This window comes from Rhinopithecus roxellana, chromosome 19 (assembly GCF_007565055.1).
Source record: "Rhinopithecus roxellana isolate Shanxi Qingling chromosome 19, ASM756505v1, whole genome shotgun sequence".
Lineage (NCBI taxonomy): Eukaryota > Metazoa > Chordata > Mammalia > Primates > Cercopithecidae > Rhinopithecus > Rhinopithecus roxellana.
In genome coordinates this window covers 14,742,596-14,765,384 of record NC_044567.1, presented here as the reverse complement: position 1 = coordinate 14,765,384, position 22,789 = coordinate 14,742,596, and the positions used below count along the sequence as shown (strand labels likewise).

Sequence of the window (22,789 nt, the reverse complement as noted above, 5' to 3'; positions counted from 1 at the left end):
AATGAATTGGCAATGAGTGAAATGCATTTAGGTGGGTACTGTTTTGCCATAACATTCAGTGTTTCTGGAATTGCCTTTAATTTGTCAAAAGAAAAACTACCCACCCCAGTTAGAAGCTATCACGGCTGGGCGTGGTGGCTCATGCCTGTAATTCCAGCACTTTGGGAGGCCAAGGCAGGAGGATCACTTGAGTCCAGGAGTTTGAGACCACCCGGGGCAACACGGTAAGACCCTGTCTCTATTTTTAAAAATTTAAAGTGTTAAAAAGAAAAAGAAAAAAGTTATCATTCATGAGTTTTTTTTTTTTTGAGACGGAGATTCGCTCTTGTTGCCTATGCTGGAGTGCAGTGGCGTGATCTCAGCTCACTACAGCTTCTGCCTCCAAGGTTCAAGCAGTTCTCCTGCCCCAGCCTCCCCAGTAGCTGGGATTACAAGCGCCCGCCACACCTAGCTAATTTTTGTATTTTTAGTAGAGACGGGGTTTCACCATGTTCACCAGGCTGAAAAGAAATGTGCATGTTGAGTTGGGGTAAGCAAATTAGGGGAGAACTGATCTCAGGTGATCCGATAGCCTCGGCCTCCCAAAATGCTGGGATTATAGGCGTGAGTCACCACGTCCGGCCCATTCATGAAATCAAGCCTGAAGGAGTTCATACAGTAATAGTTATCAACCCATTAGGCAAAAGGCTACTTCTCAGAGAGAAGCTACTTTTTTTATTTTTTAATTTTTGAGATGGAGTTCTTTGGTCGTCCCCCAGGCTGGAGTGCAATGGCGCAATCTTGGCTCTCTGCAACCTCCACCTTCCCGGGTTCAAGCAATTCTCCTGCCTCAGCCTCCCTAGTAGCTGGGATTACAGGCACGCGCCACCACGCCCAGCTAATTTTTGTATTTTGTAGAGATGAGATTTCACCATATTAGCCAGGCTGGTCTCGAACTCCTGACTTTAGGTAATTCGCCCACCTTGGCCTCCCAAAGTGCTGGGATTATAGGCGTGAGCCGCTATGTCTGGCCTATTTTTTTATCTTTTTGAGATGACGTCTTGCTTTGTTGCCCAGGCTGGAGTGCAGTGGCACAGTCTTGGCTCACTGCAACCTCCACCTCCCAAGTTTGGGCAATTCTCCTGACTCAGCCTCCCAAGTAGCTGGGATTACAGGTGCCCGCCACCAGGCCCAGCTAATTTTTGTATTTTTAATAGAGACAGGGTTTCGTCATATTGGTCAGACTGTTCTCAAACTCCTGATCTAAAGTGATCTGCCTGCTTCGGCCTCCCAAAGTGCTGGGATTACAATAGGCGTGGGCCACCACGACTGGCAGCTACTTTTAATAATATTTGGCAAGTAAATGTTTTCTAGCATAAGTATCAAGTCTTTCTCACCTATGGCTTTTGTATAATAATTATAAGCTTCATTGTAATCTTTCTTGGCATAGTATGCATTTCCTTGTTCCTTGAAAGTCTCTGCTTCCCTGAAAATGAAAGAAAAAGAGAATCATGTTACTGTACAAAGGGAATAACTTCTGTAATCTTCTAGGAGCAACCTTTGGTCTAGAGCCTGCAGCACATTGAGCTGAAAGTTAGTGTGATACTTGAAGGAATTTATAGATTTGTTCAATAGGCCAATGGACCAAAAGGAGGTGCCAATGAAAGAATCCAAGTTCTTCAGATGCTTTTTGTCACTTAGATACATTCAAACTAAATCAAGAAAACCCCTCTTACGTTCTTGCCTCACCTCACTATTTCTGCCTTTCATCCTCCCGCAGGATAGACAAATTTAGACATTCCCTCAGGGCAAGGAATTTTTCTTTCTCCTTCCACAGTGTCACAACTGCTGCCTCTTTTGCAAACTTACTCCATTCAGGGGAAAAGGTTACTCCATTCAGGGGCAACTTATTTCTCAATGTGAAAAAGGTCATATCCTCAAGAGTTTTAATAATTTCATCTCCTGAAAAGTGGCTCATGCATTTGTCACTGAAAGAACAAGCAGAGCAAAGGCAGATGGCAAAAGAGTTAAAAGCATAGCATGTTGGTGTTTAAGACAGGAACAGAGTTGAGTGACAGCAGAGACTAAGACCATCGATGACAGGGATATATGAGGTACAGGCTGCCAGTGCCATACTATAAGGAGCACCCATCCACTGGTGTTCCCTCCTCCCATCACATCTATGTGGGTACTTGCTGCCCTCTTTGTACTCCCTCCAGTACCTTATATATTCAACAACTGGGTTATAGCAGAATTTTTTCCCTACCTCTAAGATCTATTTTTTCAAACTATGCCATTAGACAAAGTATACTTTCCTAAAGGAACAATGTTATATAATTGGGGAATTAGATTCCTGAGCAAGTACCTAGAATCAAATCAGACATGACCAACAATGTTTTAACCTCTATCAAGATACCCCAAATCACTCTACTCTCAAGTGATAAAGATAATTCTTTACGGAATTGATTACTGCAACATTAAGTACCTGATCATTTTTGTTATGATCCTGTTTCAACAGAAAGGAAAGCATCTTTCTTTTCCTGTTGTTCACATGCAAAAAAGAACCTAGTTCAGAGTTGCCTGAAATGGGGGCAAAAGTCCTAGTTCTTTTTTTTTTTTTTTTTTTTTTTGAGACGGAGTCTCGCTCTATCGCCCAGGCTGGAGTGCAGTGGCCGGATCTCAGCTCACTGCAAGCTCCGCCTCCCGGGTTAATGCCATTCTCCTGCCTCAGCCTCCCGAGTAGCTGGGACTACAGGCGCCCGCCACCTTGCCCGGCTAGTTTTTTGTATATTTTTTAGTAGAGACAGGGTTTCACGGTGTTAGCCCGGATGGTCTCGATCTCCTGACCTCATGATCCACCCGTCTCGGCCTCCCAAAGTGCTGGGATTACAGGCTTGAGCCACTGCGCCCGGCCAAGTCCTAGTTCTTAAACCCTGGCGATGGTATAGCAATTTACAGCTTGAGTCTATGGTTATGTGCATTAGGGAGATTTGTGATTTACTTACGTATTTTAAACTAGAAACTGGCAAAGCCGCCCTCCTTTTATTGAGGTGATCCTCCCTCTCCATTCTTCTCCATCACTGTCCTGGCAAGCCCTACTAACATGAAAAGGCTGCTAGAAGAAAGGAGAAGGAAAATGGGAATGACCTATAAATGCTGACAGATTTGAAATGTGATGGATATAAATCTGCTTGAGTAACTGTTTAAACCAACTATCACGATGCTGAAAAGAGGCCATCTGCTATTAAAAATCTTCAAGAAAGATCCCCCAATTCCAAGATTTAAAGGACCAACTGAAATCCTACTACACAGTATACACCACCCTGTAACTCTAAATTAAGCAAATTGCTTATAAAAACTCTGAGGAGCCTATCCTTTAAGAGCAGACATGCTAAGGGATTTGAACAAAGGACTTGCTCAAACTGGATTTTGATTAGTCAAACTGCTGTGAAGAAATGGAGTACCAAATTCCAAAGTAAGACATTAGGCCCATACTCTATCAGAGATCTAGCCTCTTCTTCAGTTGGCTAGTGGCTAAGAATATGCAAATCTCTGAGGAAAACCAAGACAGCTAGGTACCTGGGGAGACACTGTGTCAGCAGTATAAAGCCCGTTAATCGAAAGTGAAATAATGTACAGGGCTGCTGAAAGGTGACCCTAGCCTCCTCTTTCCTAAAACACTACCCCTATGGAGGTCAGGGAGTTCAGGACTGGCTTCTAGAAAAAACGCAAAGGATTATTTTGGTGGACGGTTACTAATAATTACTGAGGTCAGGTACTTTCCATACATCATCCTCTATAAAACAGAGTCTGGTGAACATCATTATTCCCATTTTTCAAAGAAGGAAATAAGGCCTGGGGGTTAAATAACTTGCCTGAGGTCAGGTCAGGACGTTACTCACATTTGTCAGAATACAAAGCTTGTGTACTTTCTACTATGCCAAGCTTTCTCTCTAATGCTTGCCTCCACTTACTGCTAACTATTTTGAAAATCAATCTGTACTAGGAGGAATAAGACATGGACAATATATGTAAGACAATACGTATAAATTTCTTTAAACTAAGACCCCCCGCATATAATATTCAACCCCAGAACCAAAATCGGTATTTAAATAAGCTAAATGACATTCCTAACAGTAAGTCAAAGAGGAAGCAGGGCTCCTTTCTCTTCAAGATGCAAGACCTAGTGAACTGGACTTTGCCTCCCCAAAGAAATGCATTTCATTTTAGTAAATGGTGAGTAGATTCCATTCTAGAGCAAACAAAGCAAGTAATGTAGAGTCAGCCCACAGCAAAAAGAACAAGAAGAATTGTGTTGTGACAAGTTGCCATGTTTTTAACCTCACACTGCACAGCAGCAGGCCAGAATTAGCTATTCCCACACAACTGCCTCATGAAAAGGACTTATTTTCATAGAAACGTGGCTGATTAACAGCTGCCTAAACAATGGGCACTTAGTGCTTTTAGACTGAACGCTGATTTTTTGCCTCCAGGTCCAATGCCCAAAGTGGACTGGAGTCCCTCCTTCATTTTGAACCTCCCGACCAAATACACAACAAGCTTTAATCAATGGGCCTGACCCTGTGAGACCAGTTGAGGAAAGAATGGATCTTTGGAATCCAGCATGGCAGCAGCAAGAACTGAACAAGGCTGCATCAGGAACAATTCCAGGGTAAAATCCATTCAAGTCCTGCCCTGGAAGTCTGAGAAAGGGCTGAAGCTTGTTCAAGTTGCCTTTACAGCAAAGGGACTGAAGGATGAGATGTCAAAGGCGTGGGACTGGAAAAGAAGAAGAGCAGGTTAACACTGGAATTGAGGGCAGTCTGGTGGTGGCATCTGTCACTCACTCACTGCCAGGGTCAATTCATCTGATAAGCAAGTGAGGTTATAACATGTACCTACTGAAACACACCAGTACTGAGAAAAGAAGAATTAGGATTAATTGGCTTCACCTAGACCAATTAAAAAAAAAAAAAAAAAAAAAAAAGGATTCCCAATGCACTAAACTACAGATTATTTTCTGTGGCTACAAAATTAAATTCAGATTAAACTCTTAAATATAATACCACAGTAAAATATAGATTTGGCCATAACTGATCTGATGGTACTATTAACAACTACAATATATTTGTAGTGTTGTTTCAGATTTTCAAAGCATTTCCAATGAAGATTTTGAATTTTTTTTTTTTTTTTTTTTGATGGAGTCTCACTCTTTGGCCCAGGCTGCAGTGCAGTAGCATGAACTCGGCTCACTGCAGCCTCTGCCTCCTGGGTTCAAGTGCTCTCTCGCCTTAGCCTCCTAAGTAGCTGGGATTACAGGCATGTGCCACCATGCCCAGCTAATTTTTATATTTTTAGTAGAGATGGGGTTTCATCACGTTGGCCAGACTGGTCTCAAACTCCTGACTGCAAATGATCCGCCTGCCTAGGCCTCTCAAAGTGCTAGGATTATAGGCGTCAGCCACCACACCTGGCCAAGATTTTCTTTTTTTCTTTTCTTTTCTTTTTTTTTTTTTTTTGAGACGGAGTCTCGCTCTGTCGCCCAGGCTGGAGTGCAGTGGCACGATCTCAGCTTACTGCAACCTCCACCTCCCGGTTCAAGCGATTCTCCTGCCTCAGCTTCCTGAGTAGCTGGGATTACAGGTGCCTGCCACTGCGCCTGGCTAATTTTTTGTATTTTTAGTAGAGACTGGGTTTCATCCGTGTTAGCCAGGATGGTCTCGATCTCCTGACCTTGTGATCCGCCCGCCTCCGCCTCCCGAAGTGCTGGGATTACAGGCGTGAGCCACTATACCTGGCCTAAGATTTTCAAATGGCCTTCTGAGGTGGTTATGGCAATAATTTCACCTATCCTCCAACAGAGGAAGAGCTAGTAAGGCACCCAAGATGGCTGCACAGGTCTCCTAAGTCCTAGAAGTTTATATTTTCCCCTACATCCTGTTAGTATCAAGGCTTTTAGATTAAAACTGATTTATCCAGGCTGGGCGCGGTGGCTCAAGCCTGTAATCCCAGCACTTTCGGAGGCCGAGACGAGCGGATCACGAGGTCAGGAGATCGAGACCACCCTGGCTAACACGGTGAAACCCAGTCTCTACTAAAAATACAAAAAATTAGCCAGGCGCAGTGGCAGGCACCTGTAATCCCAGCTACTCAGGAAGCTGAGGCAGGAGAATCGCTTGAACCGGGAGGTGGAGGTTGCAGTGAGCCGAGATCGTGCCACTGCACTCCAGCCTGGGCGACAGAGCGAGACTCCGTCTCAAAAAAAAAAAAAAAACAAAAAAAAAACTAATTTATCCAGTTCTCCCACCAAATCCTTGCATCAACTTCTAAGCAGAATCAGCTTCACAGCTCTGATTCACCAAGAGATGCTGGGAAGGACTCCACCTCCACCAACCCAGTCTTTTCATTTTAATTGACAGTAATACAGTTGTGTGCAAACAGCTACTGAAAGGTTTTCCAAAAAAATCTGTCCTCTTTGGATGCGTGGAGGATCTCCCACAACAGGATCAGCACTGGACGGCCTGGCCTTCAGAGAAGACATCCCATTCGTGGTCTCCTTTGCGTTTTTATTTTATTTTATCTTATCTTATCTTATCTTATCTTATCTTATTTTATTTATTTTATTTTATTTTATTTTATTTATTTTTTTTGAGACGGAGTCTTGCTCTGTTGCCCGGGCTGGAGTGCAGTGGCCGGATCTCAGCTCACTGCAAGCTCCGCCTCCCGGGTTCACGCCATTCTCCTGCCTCAGCCTCCCGAGTAGCTGGGACTACAGGCGCCCGCCAGGTCGCCCGGCTAGTTTTTTTTTTGTATTTTTAGTAGAGACGGGGTTTCACCATGTTAGCCAGGATGGTCTTGATCTCCTGACCTCGTGATCCGCCCGTCTCAGCCTCCCAAAGTGCTGGGATTACAGGCTTGAGCCACTGCGCCCGGCTTCCTTTGCTATTTTAAAATGTATGTCTTTGTTTTTCAAAAATAACCTTGCTGGGCACAATGTCTCACACCTGTAATCCCAACACTTTGGGAGACAAAGACAGGAGGACTGCTTGAGCGCAGGAGTTTGAGAACAGCCTGGAAAACACAGGGAGACTCTGTCTCTACAAAAATTAAAAAATTAGCTGGGCATGGTGGTGCATGTCTGTAGTCCCAGCTACTTGGGAGGCTAAGATGGGAGGATCGCTTGAGCCCAGGAGGTTGAGGCTGCAATGAGCTGTGATTGTACCACTGCACTCTAGCCTGAGTGACAGAGCAAGACTCTGTCTCAAAAAAACAAAACCACCCACCAGTAAGAAAACTGCAACTTTGAAAACTTGCTCTTCTACAATAAATGTTGGTTAAAATCCATATATCCTTTACACATGCAGTTACATTCTCTCTCTCTGAATTCAGCATTCATTCATTGCTGACACTAATTACTCCAACAAACACGGCCAAGGGAATCATTTGGTATCACACAGGTCTTAGCAGGGCTCAGCATCATGTGATTACATCAGACAACTTGGGCTTATGATTGCTAGCCAACTTTGCACATTTACAGCTCAACTGAATTAAAAACACATTAAAACATCGTAGTTGACATTGCAACATGCCCCAAATTAGGTGCCCTATAAAAATTTCCATTTTTTCTCTAAGTACTTCCAAGTTGAACACTTAAGCAAGATCTCTGTGTTGGGCCAACTAGTCTAACTTTTAACAATTAAAGAAGTAATCAGAAACTTTAGCCAGCCTCCACTAATGCAGAATTAATTGTGTGGTAGTTTTAAAAATGTCATTAACATGGCTGGGTTCTCTCTGGAATTGCTTGACATATCACGTATTTGCAGATTATTAAAACAGGGATGAGATTCTTAATCATTTTAAAATTTATTCCACCTCACTGCATGAAAAATAGACTAGCATGGTTTCATTATTCTGCAACATTTGTAACCCAGGAAATGTGGATTCCAATTTTATTTATTTATTTATTTATTTATTTATTTATTTATTTATTTATTTTTTGAGGCGGAGTCTCGCTCTGTCGCCCAGACTGGAGTGCAGTGGCCAGATCTCAGCTCACTGCAAGCTCCGCCTCCCGGGTTCACGCCATTCTCCTGCCTCAGCCTCCCGAGTAGCTGGGACTACAGGCGCCCGCCACCTCGCCCGGCTAGTTTTTTGTATTTTTAGTAGAGACGGGGTTTCACCGTGTTAGCCAGGATGGTCTCGATCTCCTGACCTCGTGATCCGCCCGTCTCGGCCTCCCAAAGTGCTGGGATTACAGGCTTGAGCCACCGCGCCTGGCCATGGATTCCAATTTTATATGACAAAAAGCACACCACACTGTGGTTTGATTTTGTTTTTCTTTTTTTTTTTTTTGAGACAAAGTCTCGCTCCGTCACCCAGGCTGGAGTGCAGTGGCGCAATCTCAGCTCACCGCAACCCCCACCTCCCGGGTTCAAGCAGTTCTCCCACCTCAGCCTCCCGAGTAGCTAGGATTACAGGCACATGCCACCACGCCCGGACAATTTTTTTTTTTTTTTTTTTTTTTGAGAAAAGAGCTTATTTATTTATTTATTTATTTTTATTTTGTTTATTTTTTGAGGCAGAGTCTGTCACCCAGGCTGGAGTGCAGTGGCGCGATCTCAGCTCACTGCAAGCTCTGCCTCCCAGGTTCATGCCATTCTCCTGCCTCAGCCTCCTGAGTAGCTGGGACTACAGGTGTCCACCACCATGACGGCTGATTTTTTTGTATTTTTAGTAGAGATGGGGTTTCATCGTGTTAGCCAGGATGGTCTCGATCTCCTGACCTCGTGATCCACCCGCCTCGACCTCCCAAAGTGCTGGGATTACAGGTGTGAACCACTGTGCCTGGCCTGGTTTTGTTTTTTTTTAAAGGCAGGGTCTCACTGTCACCCAGGCTGCAGTACAGTGGGGTGAACATGGTTTGCTGCAGCCTTGACCTCCTGGGCTCAAGCAACCCTTCTGCCTCAGCCTCCTGCGTACCTGGGACTACAGGAACACACCACAACACCTGGCTAAATTTTTTAGTTTTTTGTCAAGATGGGATTTCACTTCATTGCCCAGGCTGGTCTCAAATTCCCGGGCTCAAGCAATCCTCCAGCCTCAGCCTCCCAAAGGGCTGGAATTACAGACACGAGCCACTGAACATGGCTGCCACACTGCTTTTATTTCAAGTATTTGGCTAGAATAATATTTTTAATAAAGTTAAGCTCTTCCAAAAGCATTAATAATAGCTTAAATCAAAACAGACGCAGCAGCCTAAATAAGGTTTTGTTTTCATTTTCTTTATGTATTCTGTTATTCCTGAAGTGGAAGAAAAAAAATTCAGTTTTGTTGAAATTACAACTGAAGATAAAATGATTTATTTTGGCAAAGCAGAGGAGTGTTTAGTGGCCTTTGATTTTGGAGAGTATTTTATTGGCACTGAGAAATTTTTTAGAAAAAGATACCTTTCTTGGCAGGATGTGGTGGCTCACACCTGTAATCCCAGCACTTTGGGAGTCCGAGGCAGACGGAACACAAGGTCAGGAGTTCCAGACCAGCCTGACCAATACAGTGAAACCCCATCTCTACTAAAAATACAAAAATTAGCCCGGCGTGGTGGCATGCACCTGTAATCCCAGCTACCTGGGATGCTGAGGCAGGTGGATCACGAGGTCAGGAGATCGTGACCATCTTGGTTAACAGGGTGAAACCGTGTCTCTACTAAAAGTACAAAAAAAAAATTAGCCAGGCATGGTGGCAGGCACCTGTAGTTCCAGTCCCAGCTACTCAGGAGGCTGAGGCAGGAGAATGGCGTGAACCCAGGAGGTGAGGCTTGCAGTGAGCTGAGATCACCACTGCACTCCAGTCTGGGCAACAGAGTAAGACTCTGTCTCAAAAAAAAAAAAAAAAGAAAAGAAAAGAAAAATATACTTTTCTTTTCCTTTAAGTTATTAATAATAATACTTTATACTGCGAATGAGTCAATGCCCCTTATGCATTCCTCTTATATTTACTACTCCCCAAATGTCGCCTTACTCTATGATTGTGGTGCCCCATTTATTTTATTCAGTCAAATTTACTAGTTGCCTGTTGATCTAGAAATGCCCTCCACCCTTCAGAATTCACGGGATCTTGGCCAGTCAGAGTAGAAATTCTTTCCTCCTTCCCACGGTCGGAGACGTCTTGTCCCTAATGGCATGTCACAGGGCCTGTTTCATGTTGCACTTTTCCTGACCTTCATGACAGAATAAAGTAAAAGGAGCCCAGGAGCCTAACTTCTATTCCATCTTACCAAAAGCAAGTCATTTAGTTTCTTTTTTTTGGAGACAGTCTCATTCTATTGCCCAGGCCGGAGTGCAGTGATGGGATCTTGGCTCACTGCAACCTTCACCTCCCAGGTTCAAGCGATTCTCATGCCTCAGCCTCCCTAGTAGCTGGGACTACAGGCGTGCGCCACCATGCCTGGCTAATTTTTTGTATTTTAGTAGAGATGGGGTTTCACTGTGTTGCCCAGGCTGGTCTCAAACTCTTGAGCTCAGGCAATCCACCGCCTCAGCCTCCCAAAGTGCTAAGATTACAGGCATGAGCCACCACACCTGGCCAGAAAAAAAATGCTTTTTATTTTTGTGTTTTGAGACGGAGTTTTGCTCCTATTGCCCAGGCTGGAGTGCAATGGCGTGATCTTGGCTCAATGCAACCTCTGACTCCCGAGTTCAAGTGATTCTCCTGCCTCAGCCTCCCGAGTAGCTGGGATTACAGGCATGTGCCACCACACCTGGCTAATTTTGTATTTTTAGTAGATATGGGGTTTCTCCATGTTGGTCAGGCTGGTCTCGAACTCCCAACCTCAGGTGATCCACCCACCTCGGCCTCCTAAAATGTTGGGATTACAGGTGTGAGCCACCATGCCCAGCAAAAAGTTTATTTAAAAAAAAAAAAAGGCCGGGCGCGGTGGCTCATGCCTGTAATCCTAGCACTTCGGGAGGCCGAGGCAGGTGGATCACAAGGTCAGAAGATCGAGACCACAGTGAAACCCCATCTCTACTAAAAATACAAAAGTTAGCCGGGTGCCGTGGTGTGGTGGGCGCCTGTAGTCCCAGCTACTCGGGAGGCTGAGGCAGGAGAATGGTGTGAACCTGGGAGGCGGAGCTTGCAGTGAGCTGAGATCACGCCACTGCACTCCAGCCTGGGCGACACAGCGAGACTCCGTCTCAAAAAAAAAAAAAAAAAAAAAACTAGGCTGGGCAAGGTGGCTCACGTCTGCAATCCAAGGCCGGTGGATCGCCCGAGGTCAGGAGTTCAAGACCAGCCTGGGTAACATGGTGAAACCCCAACCTCCACAAAAATACAAAAACTAGCCAGGCATGATGGCGGGTGCCTGTAATCCCACCTACTTGGGAGGCTGAGGCAGGGGAATTACTACTTGAACCCAGGAGACGGAGGTTGCAGTGAGCCTAGATTGTGCCACTGCAATTCAGCCTGGGCAACAGAGTGAGACTCCATCACAAAAAAAAAAAAAAAAAAAAAAAAAAATCCTACTATTCTAGGAGTGGAATGTCAATATAAATTTCACATAGATAAGCGGAAGTCACAGGTATAGATATATACATAGATATACATTTTTTGAGATAGACTCTCACTCTCACTCTTGTCACCCAGGCTGAAGTGCAATCTCAGTTCACTGCAACCTCGGCCTCCCAGGTTCAAGTGATTCTCCTGCCTCAGCCTCCTGAGTAGCTGGGATTACAGGGCCCCACCACCATGCCTGGCTAATTTTTGTATTTTTTAGTAGAGATGAGGTCTTGCCATGTTGGCCAGGTTGGTCTTCAAACTCCTGACCTCAAGTGATCCACCCATCTCGACCTTCCAAAGTGTTGGGATTAAAGGCGTGAGCCATTGCGCCTGGCCATAGATATATGACTTGGAGTAATTCTACAAATATTGCAAGGTACTTATGCTGGGTGCTTCATTCAGAAAAAAACAGAAGGTGAGCGCTATCCAACTGCTACTTTTTAGCAAAGCTATCTGCTACTCAGCTTTCTTTACCCAATTTCCTACAGAATAGACAGTTTTCACTTTAAAGCACAACTGGAACAACCCTCTACACCTCCCCGCTAAAAAAGAGAGAAGGTAAAAGATGAATAAAATTCCTTAACATACCAGTTCAAATTGTCCTCTGGGTGGACATTCAAGCGGAAGCCTTCACAGAGTCAGAGGGGACTCAAAATGCACCAGAGGAGTCACAGACTGTCTACACAAAGCAGCAGCACTCCCTACTGTTCAGGCAGGGACAGACACCAGGCAGCAAGTTGTGCCTGGCTGTGCAGCTGCCTACGCCGTATTCAGTAAGGAAGAAAAAGCAAGCAACCAATTCAAGCCCTACAGAAATCCCATCACTGCAAGCAGAAAGATATTCACTTGGAAATGTTTGTCTCAACAGTGTTTTAAATTTATTTTAGATCCTTAAATGAGAGGTGTCACAATCTATTATATCTACCTAACCTTCACTTATCCCTGTGGGGAGAAGACCCAATAATGAAGCTATCTCTGAGAAACATGCTTCTCTGAAACCATTCTGAGGATACAAGTCACTGGCTATTCAGCATTAGCCAGAGGCTTGCTTTAACAACATATCCCCAAACCCACCATTTTCCATCCCTTGGTTCCCTATTCTGTGACATCTCCCACTATAGGGACACCAGCACCCATCAAAAATTTAAAACTGAGGAACTACAATTAAGGAAAAGGCTGCTTTGGCTGGGCGCGGTGGCTCATTACTATAATCCCAGCACTTTGGGAGGCCGAGGCAGGCAGATCCTGAGGTCATGGGATCAAGACCATCCTGGCCAACATGGTGAAACCCGTCTCTACTAAAAATATAAAAAATTAGCTGGGCGTGGTGGCGTGCAACTGTAGTCCCAGTTACTCAGGAGGCTGAGGCAAGAGGATCACTTGAACCCAGGAGGCGGAGATTGCAGTGAGCCGAGATCGTGCCACTGCACACTCCAGCGTGGCAACAGAGCGAGACTCCATCACAAAAAAAAAAAAAAAAAAAAAAAAAAAAGAAAGGGAAGGAAGGAAGGAAGGAGCCAGCTACTTCCTAGGCCGGGTGCTGCAGTGGCTCACGTCTGTAATCTCAGCACTTTGGGAGGCCAAGGCAGGCGGATCATCTGAGATTGGGAGTTCGAGACCCGACTGACCAACATGGAGAAACCCCGTCTCTACAAAAAAACAAAAAACAAAATTAGCCGGCTGTGGTGGCGCACGCCTGTAATCCCAGCTACTCGGGAAGCTGACTCAGGAGAATTGCTTGAACCTTGAAGGCGGAGGCTACAGGGAGCCGAGATTGTGCCAGTGCACTCCAGCCTGGGCAACAAGAGTGAAACTATGTCTCAAAAAATATATATATATATATATATATTTTTTTTTTATATACACACACACATATATATATACATATATACACACACACATATATATATACATATATAAAGGCTGCTTCATGAGTCTTTTTGGGTGGAGTGGGGTGGGGTGGAGATGGGAACCAGAGTGGGGAGGAGCCTGGATTGTCAACTGCTATTTTACTTCTCAAAGTTGTCTTGGTTCCTTAGTTCAACAGGTAGTTAACTGTCTCAGGGCAAACTGTCCAAGGAAGAACTCCAAAAACAAGAGAGGGTCCTGCTTGCCCCTCATACTCTCTCCAAAAGTAATATTAGTATCAGGAGAGATGGTTAACACTGCTTATCTGACAATCTCGCCTCCCCACACAAATTGTAAGTCACATGCCAATGGAATTTCAGGTCTCAGAATAAGACCTGAGAGTCATATATTCCTCCTATTACCATTCTCAAAAGCCTCAACCACTCACATTCTTACCAATGGTGAGGGTAAAACATAGGAATTGCCATTTTGATCCAAACTGGAGAAGAAAAAACAGTGTCACTCCAATAAAAGTTGTTGGGATAGCTGCACTCTGAATTTTGTTCTTACTTCTGAAAGTTTAAAAGAATACCTGGAATGACCTCTAAGTAACTTCCACATCACTCAGCGCTGGAGAAAGGGGACCAAAGACTAGTGCAGTAAGGAAGAAATGGGCTTTCAGAGGGACTCTGCATCAGGCCACAAGGCAACTAGGCAACTGCTGACCACTGTTCTCCAATCTTCTAAAGTCCTGAAGAAGGAAAACTCAAGTGCCCAGTACTCAGCTTTTCAAAACCTTTAAAATACAAACTTCAAAGACTAAACTAATCCCTGATTGGCTGGAATGTACAATAAGGCTGGGCTTTCAGCCAATCAGAGTTCTGGTTGTTGGGAGTGGACAGGACTCTAAGGCAACTGCCACTCGGCCCTATATTTTCTCAAAATTCTTGTTTCTCTGGCACTAGTTCATATGTGGATCTGAATTAAAGCAGTAAGAGAGAACCTTTCTCTGTACTCTACCTTTGCTCCAGTTACGATTATCTACTTTGCAACTTGTTAGTATCAGAGTTCAATTAATTTGCCGGTATTGAGAATTCTGTATTCCTAGGTTTAGCTCTTCCTTAACCATGACTCATTTCTCCTCTCATCTCCCATTTCTTCATGTCTGACTACACTTAGTGCATAGCAAAAGGAAAAAAATGTTTCTCACTGATTTGGGATCCAGGTCAAAGATAAATTCCCACTCAGTTTGGAGGTTTACTGAAATGTCTAGGTGCTTGCTCTGAAACTTCAAGAGGAAGATTAGAAGGACACATTCCTAAGAACTTAAAACTGGGTAAGGAAGAAAGCAGGGGAGGCATGCCCACAAGCTCTTCAGTTAAGTAAGGCCACAAACTTAAAAACGCCATGCAAAGCTGCAGCAAACAAATAGCAACTACAGCAAACCAGGGACATGAATTCAGAGTTCAGTTGTCCCCATTAACAATGTGAATAGAGAAATAAAAGGCAAAATCCTAACAGCAAAGAGTTTACAATACCTAGGTAGTAAGCGCCTAATAATTGCTCTTATTTGTGCCCATCAGGAAAACATACAGAGAAGTTAAGCTTATCAGCTCAAGGAATCAGGTAAGGATGTCCTGACTCTTAAATCTACGGATCCCTTGATTCTTTTAGATCTTGTTGTCCAGTCACACTAGGGATATGTTGAGACACATAAGTGTTTTCTCTTTGAAAAACAATTTGAGGTCGGGTGCAGTGGCTCACGCCTGTAATCCCAGCACTTTGGGAAGCCAAGGCAGGCGGATCATGAGGTTAAGAGATCAAGAACATCCTGGCCAACACAGTGAAACTCCGTCTCTACTAAAAATATAAAAATTAGCTGGGCATGGTAGCATGTGCCTATAGTCCTAGCTAGTCAGGAGGCTGAGGCAGAAGAATCGCTTGAACCTGGGAGGCGGAGGTTGCAGTGAGCTGAGATCACACCACTGCACTCCAGCCTGGCGACAGAGCAAGAGTCTATCAAAAAAAAAAAAAGAAGAAAGAAAGAAAGAAAAACAATTTGAAATCCCTCAAGTTTACCATAAGAAAGACTCCCTATAGAGATCAAGCTGTTTCCCAGCCCAGGAGATAACAATGAGAGATCCTTAACTGAAGACAGGTATTCCCATATTAGGTAAAGCAGTCAGCAACTTCACAGGAAAACATAAAGCTTAAGTTAGTTGAAATGTGAAACATCTGAAGTTTAACCGTCTGGCTCATAAAGAGCTTTGCCTGTTTTGGTGAGCAAAGAGAAATAATCTTCATGCATAGAATCCTGATTTCTTTTGGAGTGCCAACTAATACATCTTTTATTTTAGTCCCAACCCTTTTTTTTTTTTTTTTTTTTTTGAGACAGGGTTTCACTCTGTCACCCAGGATGGAGTGCAGTGGTGTGATCATAACTCACCGCAGCCTCGACCTCCCCCATCTCAGGTGATACTTTCACCTCAGCCTCCCAAGTAGCAGGGCCTACAGGTATGCACCATCACACCCTGCTAATTTTTGTATTTTTTTTTACAGAGATGAGGGGGTTTCACCATGTTGCCCAGGTTGGTCTCGAACTCCTGGCCTCAAGCAATCCACTGGCCTCAGCCTCCCAAAGTGCTGGAATTACAGGCGTGAGCCACCGCACCCAACCTTAGCTAAGGAAATAAAACATGTAGCCATTTAAAAGGCTGCAATCGTGAAGTCCAACGTCTTAAAAGCACCTCTCATTTTGCCCCCCGCGGGACTGTGACAACTTAGCAGCAGCAGGACATGTCTTAAGCCAAGACATAAGGAAGGAAGGACTCTTTGCTGGACCTCACAAAAACAACCCGAGACCCATTAACACTTGTATCTCTAAATGAACTGGTAGTGGGACCATAACAACAGAGGCAGGAACTTGGCCAAAGAACTCTAACCAAGCCAGACAGTAAAAGGGCATTTGTAAGGGATGCCCCTATCACTGCCCTCTGCTATGGCCACACAAGAGGAATCCAGGAAACATGAAAAACATAAAACCACCTCCCTCCAAAGCTTCTAAATCTCCATCCCATTTTCAGCACTGGAAAAAATCATACATAAACAAGGTTTTTTCATACTAACAGAGCCTAATGTTTATTCTTTTTTTTTTTTTTGAGACAAAGTTTCGCTCCTGTTGCCCAGGCTGGAGAGAATGGAGTGATCTCGGCTCACCACAACCTCTGCCTACCGGGCTCAAGTGATTCTCCTGCCTCAGCCTCCGAGTAGCTGGGGCTACAGGCATGCGCCACCACGTGTAGCTATTTTTTTTTCTATTTTTAGTAGAGATAGGGTTTCTCCATGTTGGTCAGGCTGGTCTCGAACTCCCGACCTCAGGTGATCAGCCTGCTTCGGCCTCCCAAAGTGCTGGGATGACAGGCGTAAGCCACCACGCCTGGCCAATGTTTATTCTTCTAAGGATGTCTGATGTGGCAAAAAGTTAACTGATTTTTTTATTTATTTAACTTATTTTCTTTCTTTTTTTTTTTTTGAGACGGAGTCTCGCTGCGTGGCCCAGGCTGGAGTGCAGTGGTGTGACCTTGGCTCACTGCAACCTCCGCCTCCCGGCGGGTTCAAGAGACTCTCCTGCCTCAGTCTCCCGATTAGCTGGGATTACAGGCGCTCACCACCACGCCCAGCTATTTTTTGTATTTTTAGTAGAGATGGGGTTTCACCATGTCGGCCAGGCTGGTCTTGAACTCTAGACCTCATGATCCGCCCACCTCAGCCTCCCAAAATGCTGAGATTATAGGCGTGAGCCACTGCACCCAGCCTTATTTTCCTTTTGACTTGTGCACAAAAGTGGTATATAATAAACATGTTTAATTCTGTCGAAAAGAGTGCTATATATGAGAAACATAAAAGTCTGATAAGAATGCATTTTTTTCTTTTTTTAATTGAACTTTTTTTTTTTGAGATGGAGTTTTGCTCTTGTTGCCAAGGCTGGAGTGCAATGGCATGATCTCCCCTCACTGCAACCTCCACCTCCTAGGTTCAATCAATTCTCCCACCTCAGCCTCCCGACTAGCTGGGATTACAGGTGTACGTCACCACGCCCGGCTAATTTTTGTATTTTTAGTAGAGACAGGGTTTCACCATATTAGTCATGCTGGTTTCGAATTCCCGACCTCAGGTGATCCACCTGCCTTGGCCTCCCAAAGTGCTGGGATTACAGGTGTGAGCCACCACGCCCAGCCTTTTTCCTTTTTTAATTAATTTTTTTCTCTCACTATTTGAACTACAGGAATAATGCATGTTGTCATGTTTAATTTACAGTTATATTTTCTTAGTGACAGATAAAATAATTTGCATTCTGCAATCAATGACTTTTTTTCTTGAGATGGAATCTCACTCTGTCACCCAGGCTGGAGTGCAATGGCACAATCTCAGTTCACTGCAACCTCCACCTCCTGAGTTCAAGCAATTCTCCTGCCTCAGCCTCCTGTGTAACTGGGATTACATATGCGTGCCACCACGCCCAGCTAATTTTTGTATTTTTAGCAGAGACAGGGTTCTGCCATGTTGGCCATGCTGGTCTCAAACTCCTGACCCCAGCTGACCCACCTGCCTTGGCCTCCCAAAGTGCTGGGATTACAGGCGTGAGCTACTTAAGTAATAAGGTAGTTTACCTTATTTTGTTGTACTGCTATAAAATACCATCTTTTGTGTGATGTGGTCACATTACAGCATAACCTATTTTATTATACGTCTTCAGGTTCATTTACTCCAATTTTATGACAGAATATCCTCTAAGGCTGTAATTGAAGAAACGTATTTGCTTTAGATAGGAGGTTTTGAAATGAAAGCCAAAATAGGGACACTCTACATCACAGATTTACAATGAGTAGGATGAATTTTTAAAATTACCTATGGCCAGCCAGGTGCGGTGGCTCACGCCTGTAATCCCAGCATTATGGGAGGCTGAGGCAGGAGGATCATGAGGTCAGGAGATGGAGACCATCCTGGCTAACATGGTGAAACCCCGTCTCTACTAAAAATACAAAAAAAAAAAAAAAATTAGCCGGGCATGGTGGGCGCCTGTAGTCCCAGCTACTGGGGAGGCTGAGGCAGGAGAATGGTGTGAACCCAGGAGGCGGAGCTTGCAGTGAGCTGAGATGGCGCCACCACACTCCAGCCTGGGCGACAGAGCGAGACTCCGTCTCTAAAAATAAAACATAAATAAATAAATAAATTACCTATGGCCAAATCCCTATTTATAATATAAAGGACCACTGAACTCTTTCCAAATCCAAGTAACTCTCTACAATTAATTTAAGCTCTGTCTGCGCTGGGAGAAATTTTGTTTCCCATTGCAGCTCTTTAATGATGTATAAGGGTTGATGATGCTTAACTTTAAATATCTAGAAAGAAGTAGGAACAACATGAAAGCTCAAAATTAAGAACAGAGACTGGACTCTGGTGTCCTGGCTTCTCTGATATCCCAGGGGCCTATTACACTTTGTCAGGCCCCCCAGCTCCCAACGGATTAGGAACTTGAGACACTGGCTGTGGTAACAACCCTCAAGCTTGATAACTATTCATGGCCTCCGAGTACTTCTTACATTTCCAACTCATCAGATAGTAAAAATCTCAGAATCCTGATTTCAGATCTCATGAACTAATTCTACATCACCACCTCAAATTACCCAGCCTGAAGACATAACGGGCTTGGTATGAAGATATAAAGTACGTGGGAATGAGACTGAGGGCACTGTAGACATCTTGAACAAAAGGGTCAGATTAACCTGCAGCTGATAAGGAAAGGGCTCCAAACTTCTAGAACCTTCTTGTCAATTCTGCTTCAGTATTAGAACACGTATGACTACCCACAACTCTGTCCCAACCCCATTTCCAATAATCTGGCCTAACTGTTGCCAGAATCTAGAGCGTTCTCGAAAACCACTCACTCAGCAGCTCCCTTGGCTAGTCCCACTGGCAATCTCGAACCACTGCAGCTGCTTCGGAGTGCCAACAGCGCCCAAGCAGTTGCCCTCTTCCTTGGTGCTTAACTTAAGAAAGAACAGTGCTGGGAAGGATAAAGATCACCCAGGAAGGTTAGGGGAAGAGGAGTATGACACAGAGAACATGAGATAAACCCCTCGCTCTTCCCTTTTTCTCTATCATCTTTGACTTCTGGGATAACCGGGGGCAACCAGGTCAATTATGGAGACACACAATCACCTCGAACCCAGACTAGTGATCGAAAGGGAAAACAGGGTGAGGAGAGCAAAGGTTTTGGAGATGGAAAGTGCAGACAGGCAACAATGCACAGAAGTTAACAAGAGAAGGAGGGGGTCAGGGGCGATGTAAGGAAGTCGTCATCGACGCCGCGCCGCCTCCCCCACCTCGCACCAGACCTCCGAAATTGCCCTCCGAGACTCGGGCTCTCCTATAAGGAGGATCGTCCTCTCAGCTGGAGAACAAGGCCATGCCTCAGCTCCTTCGCCAGGCGGAAGCGGGAGAGGAAGGCCGACCCCCAAGAGCGCCCCTTCAGGGGGTCCATCCGGCCTTGATCTCAGATTGGGGGGGGTGTTTGCGTAGGGCGGGGCATCGCCTCAACAGCTGGGGGCTGCATCATGGCAGGAACGGGTTTCCCTGAGCCACGGAGCTGCAGCTTGCCTCCTCTACTACCCTGCTACCCGGTTACCTCTTCGCCTCTTCGTCGTCGAGCAGCTCTGGCTCGGTCGCCGCCATTACCACATCGCACTCCGCGGCAGCCGCCATCTTACCGCCGGGACCAGAGAGCTGGGTGGGAGGCCGGCGGTGAAGAGCACTTCCGGTTGGAGCATAGAGCAGCTCAGTGGCGCCGCGCCCAGAAGGGCTCCCTCGGGCTCGTCTACCAGAGAGAGGCTCCGCTTGGGGCCAGAGCGGCCTTCCGCCCCCGGATGTCCACGGTGGTCTCCACGCCGGGGCGGGAGCCCAGGGACTGTGCCTGGGCGTAGGCGGCGCCACTTTACCCGTGGATGGGAAGGGAGGTGTACGGGTGGTAGCCTCTCTAGGGCTTGATTGGTTTCAGTATTCCAAGAGCCTCGTTGCCATAGCAACTTCCAATCCTAGAGAGTCTTCCTGAAAGGCTCCGTGGAGTCTGGGTTGAGTGGGGACCAGGTGACCCAAGACTGTAGGGAAAGAGTCCCCACTTCTACCTTTCCGACCTTGGAGTGTGTTCACAGCTTCTTCCCGGAAAAGGCAAGAGACACTTTGAGCACAGTTCCCCCAGCTTTCATCGTTCTCTGGAAGCCCTGCCCAATCAAGCCAGGGTAACGCAGGGCGTCTTCACCCTGCGCCTTTCATCCACTCCGGATCTCCAAACACCAGCTGGTTCATCACCCTAATGACGCTGACCCTTTTATGAGGCTGCTTTCATGTCAGCCGCCTGGGAAGTGCCATCTCAGCATTAAGCCTAGGAAAGCTGACACATGGCGCCCCAGACCCTGCCCTGGAGTTTATAAGGAAGCTCGCTGGGTGAGGTCCCTGCTCTTGTGTCCCCATTACTCCCACCTCTTATATAAACTCTCTACTCATCGCGCTTGTCTTGCCGAATGCGGTCTGGATTGAGAACTCACAGGGGACAAGGGCACAGTTTAATTGTCTTGTTATTCCCTCACCCAAGCTACTATTTGTGGAGCTGAATTAAATTGGAGCTTTCTGGGGTTAAATTGGAGGAGTATTAGGAGTAGCTTTACAATGTAAAGCTAAGAGTAGCTAAAATGAGAAGAGGGCAAAGGAATTTTTAAAAGGATTTACCTGTTTCTTCCAGGAAAACAGCATGTGCCAATGCTCCTACCCTGCCTATCCCAGTGTGGGGGGAGCTGAAACCACAGCGACCACTGAGTAGGGAGGGATAGGACAAGCTCACTAGGTTGGAAAGGAGGGGTCATTCGTTGAGCCAATCACTCAATAGCCCTTTCCAAAACGCCTACTCTGTGCTAGGTTGTGAGGGCACAAGACTTACAGACCACCTGCCCTGCCTGTCAGTGGCTCATAGTCCAGTCTAATGCTAGCCAACCTGTCTCACCATCTTCCCACTTTATGTTCTAAGGCAACTCATTTATTCCCACAGCTTTACTTCCATCTGTTGACTCTCAACTCTACATATCTCCAACCTAGACCTTTCTTCAGCTTCCACAGCTGCATATTCCAACTATCTACCGGATATCTCTTGTATGTTTCACAAATCCTCAAAGCTTACCATATTTAAATTTAACTTTTCATTGTCTACCTACACCTCAACAACAGAAAAAACAAATGCTGGATGTAATTATTATCTTTCCTAAATTCCGTATCTTGTTAAATGGATTAAACCATTCTCACTCTTGGCTTCCAATTTGTTGCTCAGTTTTGTTGATTCTCTTACCAAATATTTCCCAAATGCATCTCCAGTTTTCCATCCCGATTCAGGCGCTCATCATATTTTTAAATCTTGGAATAGGTTGGGCATGGTGGCGTGCATCTGTAGTCCCAGCTACTTGGGAGGCTGAGGCAGGAGGATCATTTGAGCACAGGAGTTAGAGGCTACAGTGAGCTATGAGCACACCAGTGTACTCCAGCATGGAGAAAAGAGTAAGACCCTGTCCCTAAAAACAAAAAACGGCAACAACAAAGCAACAGAAAAAAAAAAAAAAAAAAAACTTGGAATACAGCAATAGTCTCCTAATCGGTCCTTAATTTCATCTCTGTCCAGTCTTCCCTCTTCTGCCAGTGACCTTCCTCAGGGACTGGTCATGTCCTTCATTGGCACTGGCTTTCCATTGCCGTCAGTTTGATCTCTTTGGCCTACCACACAAAGCCTTTGATTATCTGTTTCTTTTATTTTTTTAATTATTTAATTTGAGTACCAGTATTTAGGTCCTTTCTACCACCAATATTGAACCCAAGTTCTCATAGTTCCAGAAAATGCCATGACTTGTAGCCATGTTTCCTCCACCCTAGGACACCCTTTCCCCCAAGCTCTTCAGTGTCCGCTGACTCAAAGTTAAATGCCCTTTTGCTGTGCCCCACAGCACCTCAGTAATTGTTAGACATCTAGCTTCTCTAGACCATGAGTTCTGAGGGGCAGCCACCGTATCTAACTCGTCCACTTTCTCTCAGTATATGGCCCTGCACATGGCACAGACAGAGAAGATGCTCAGAAAACATTTGACGAATGAATGATTGAGTAAACGAAGAGTTACTGTACCCTGATCGCCTTTAGAGGGAGAACATTTGGGCCTCAGAGACACCAGGACAACAAGCGGCCCGCGTCCAGGGAGTCTAGAACCTTGGGCTCCCGCGCACACCCAGGCCAGGTCGTGGCCGTCATTCCCCCGCCGGCCTCTGGGGGAGCTGCGCGGTCCGCACCCGTTCTCCGCTGCCGGAATTCGTCTTGCCT

The 22,789-nt window shown here is 45.4% G+C and overlaps 1 protein-coding gene across 1 annotated transcript in view; it reads right to left on the bottom strand.

The window, feature by feature from the left end:
• Positions 1-20,420, bottom strand: part of DNAJC7 (DnaJ heat shock protein family (Hsp40) member C7) — a 43,550-nt gene extending 23,130 nt beyond the window's left edge. Inside the window, exons 1-2 of the mRNA XM_010386389.2 lie at positions 20,069-20,420; positions 1,377-1,465 (exon numbers count right to left, since the gene is read on the bottom strand). Of these exons, the coding sequence (XP_010384691.1) occupies positions 1,377-1,465; positions 20,069-20,145 (166 nt within the window). The 5' untranslated portion in view covers positions 20,146-20,420. The remainder of the gene's footprint in view (positions 1-1,376; positions 1,466-20,068) is intronic.
• Positions 20,421-22,789: the final 2,369 nt, after the last annotated feature.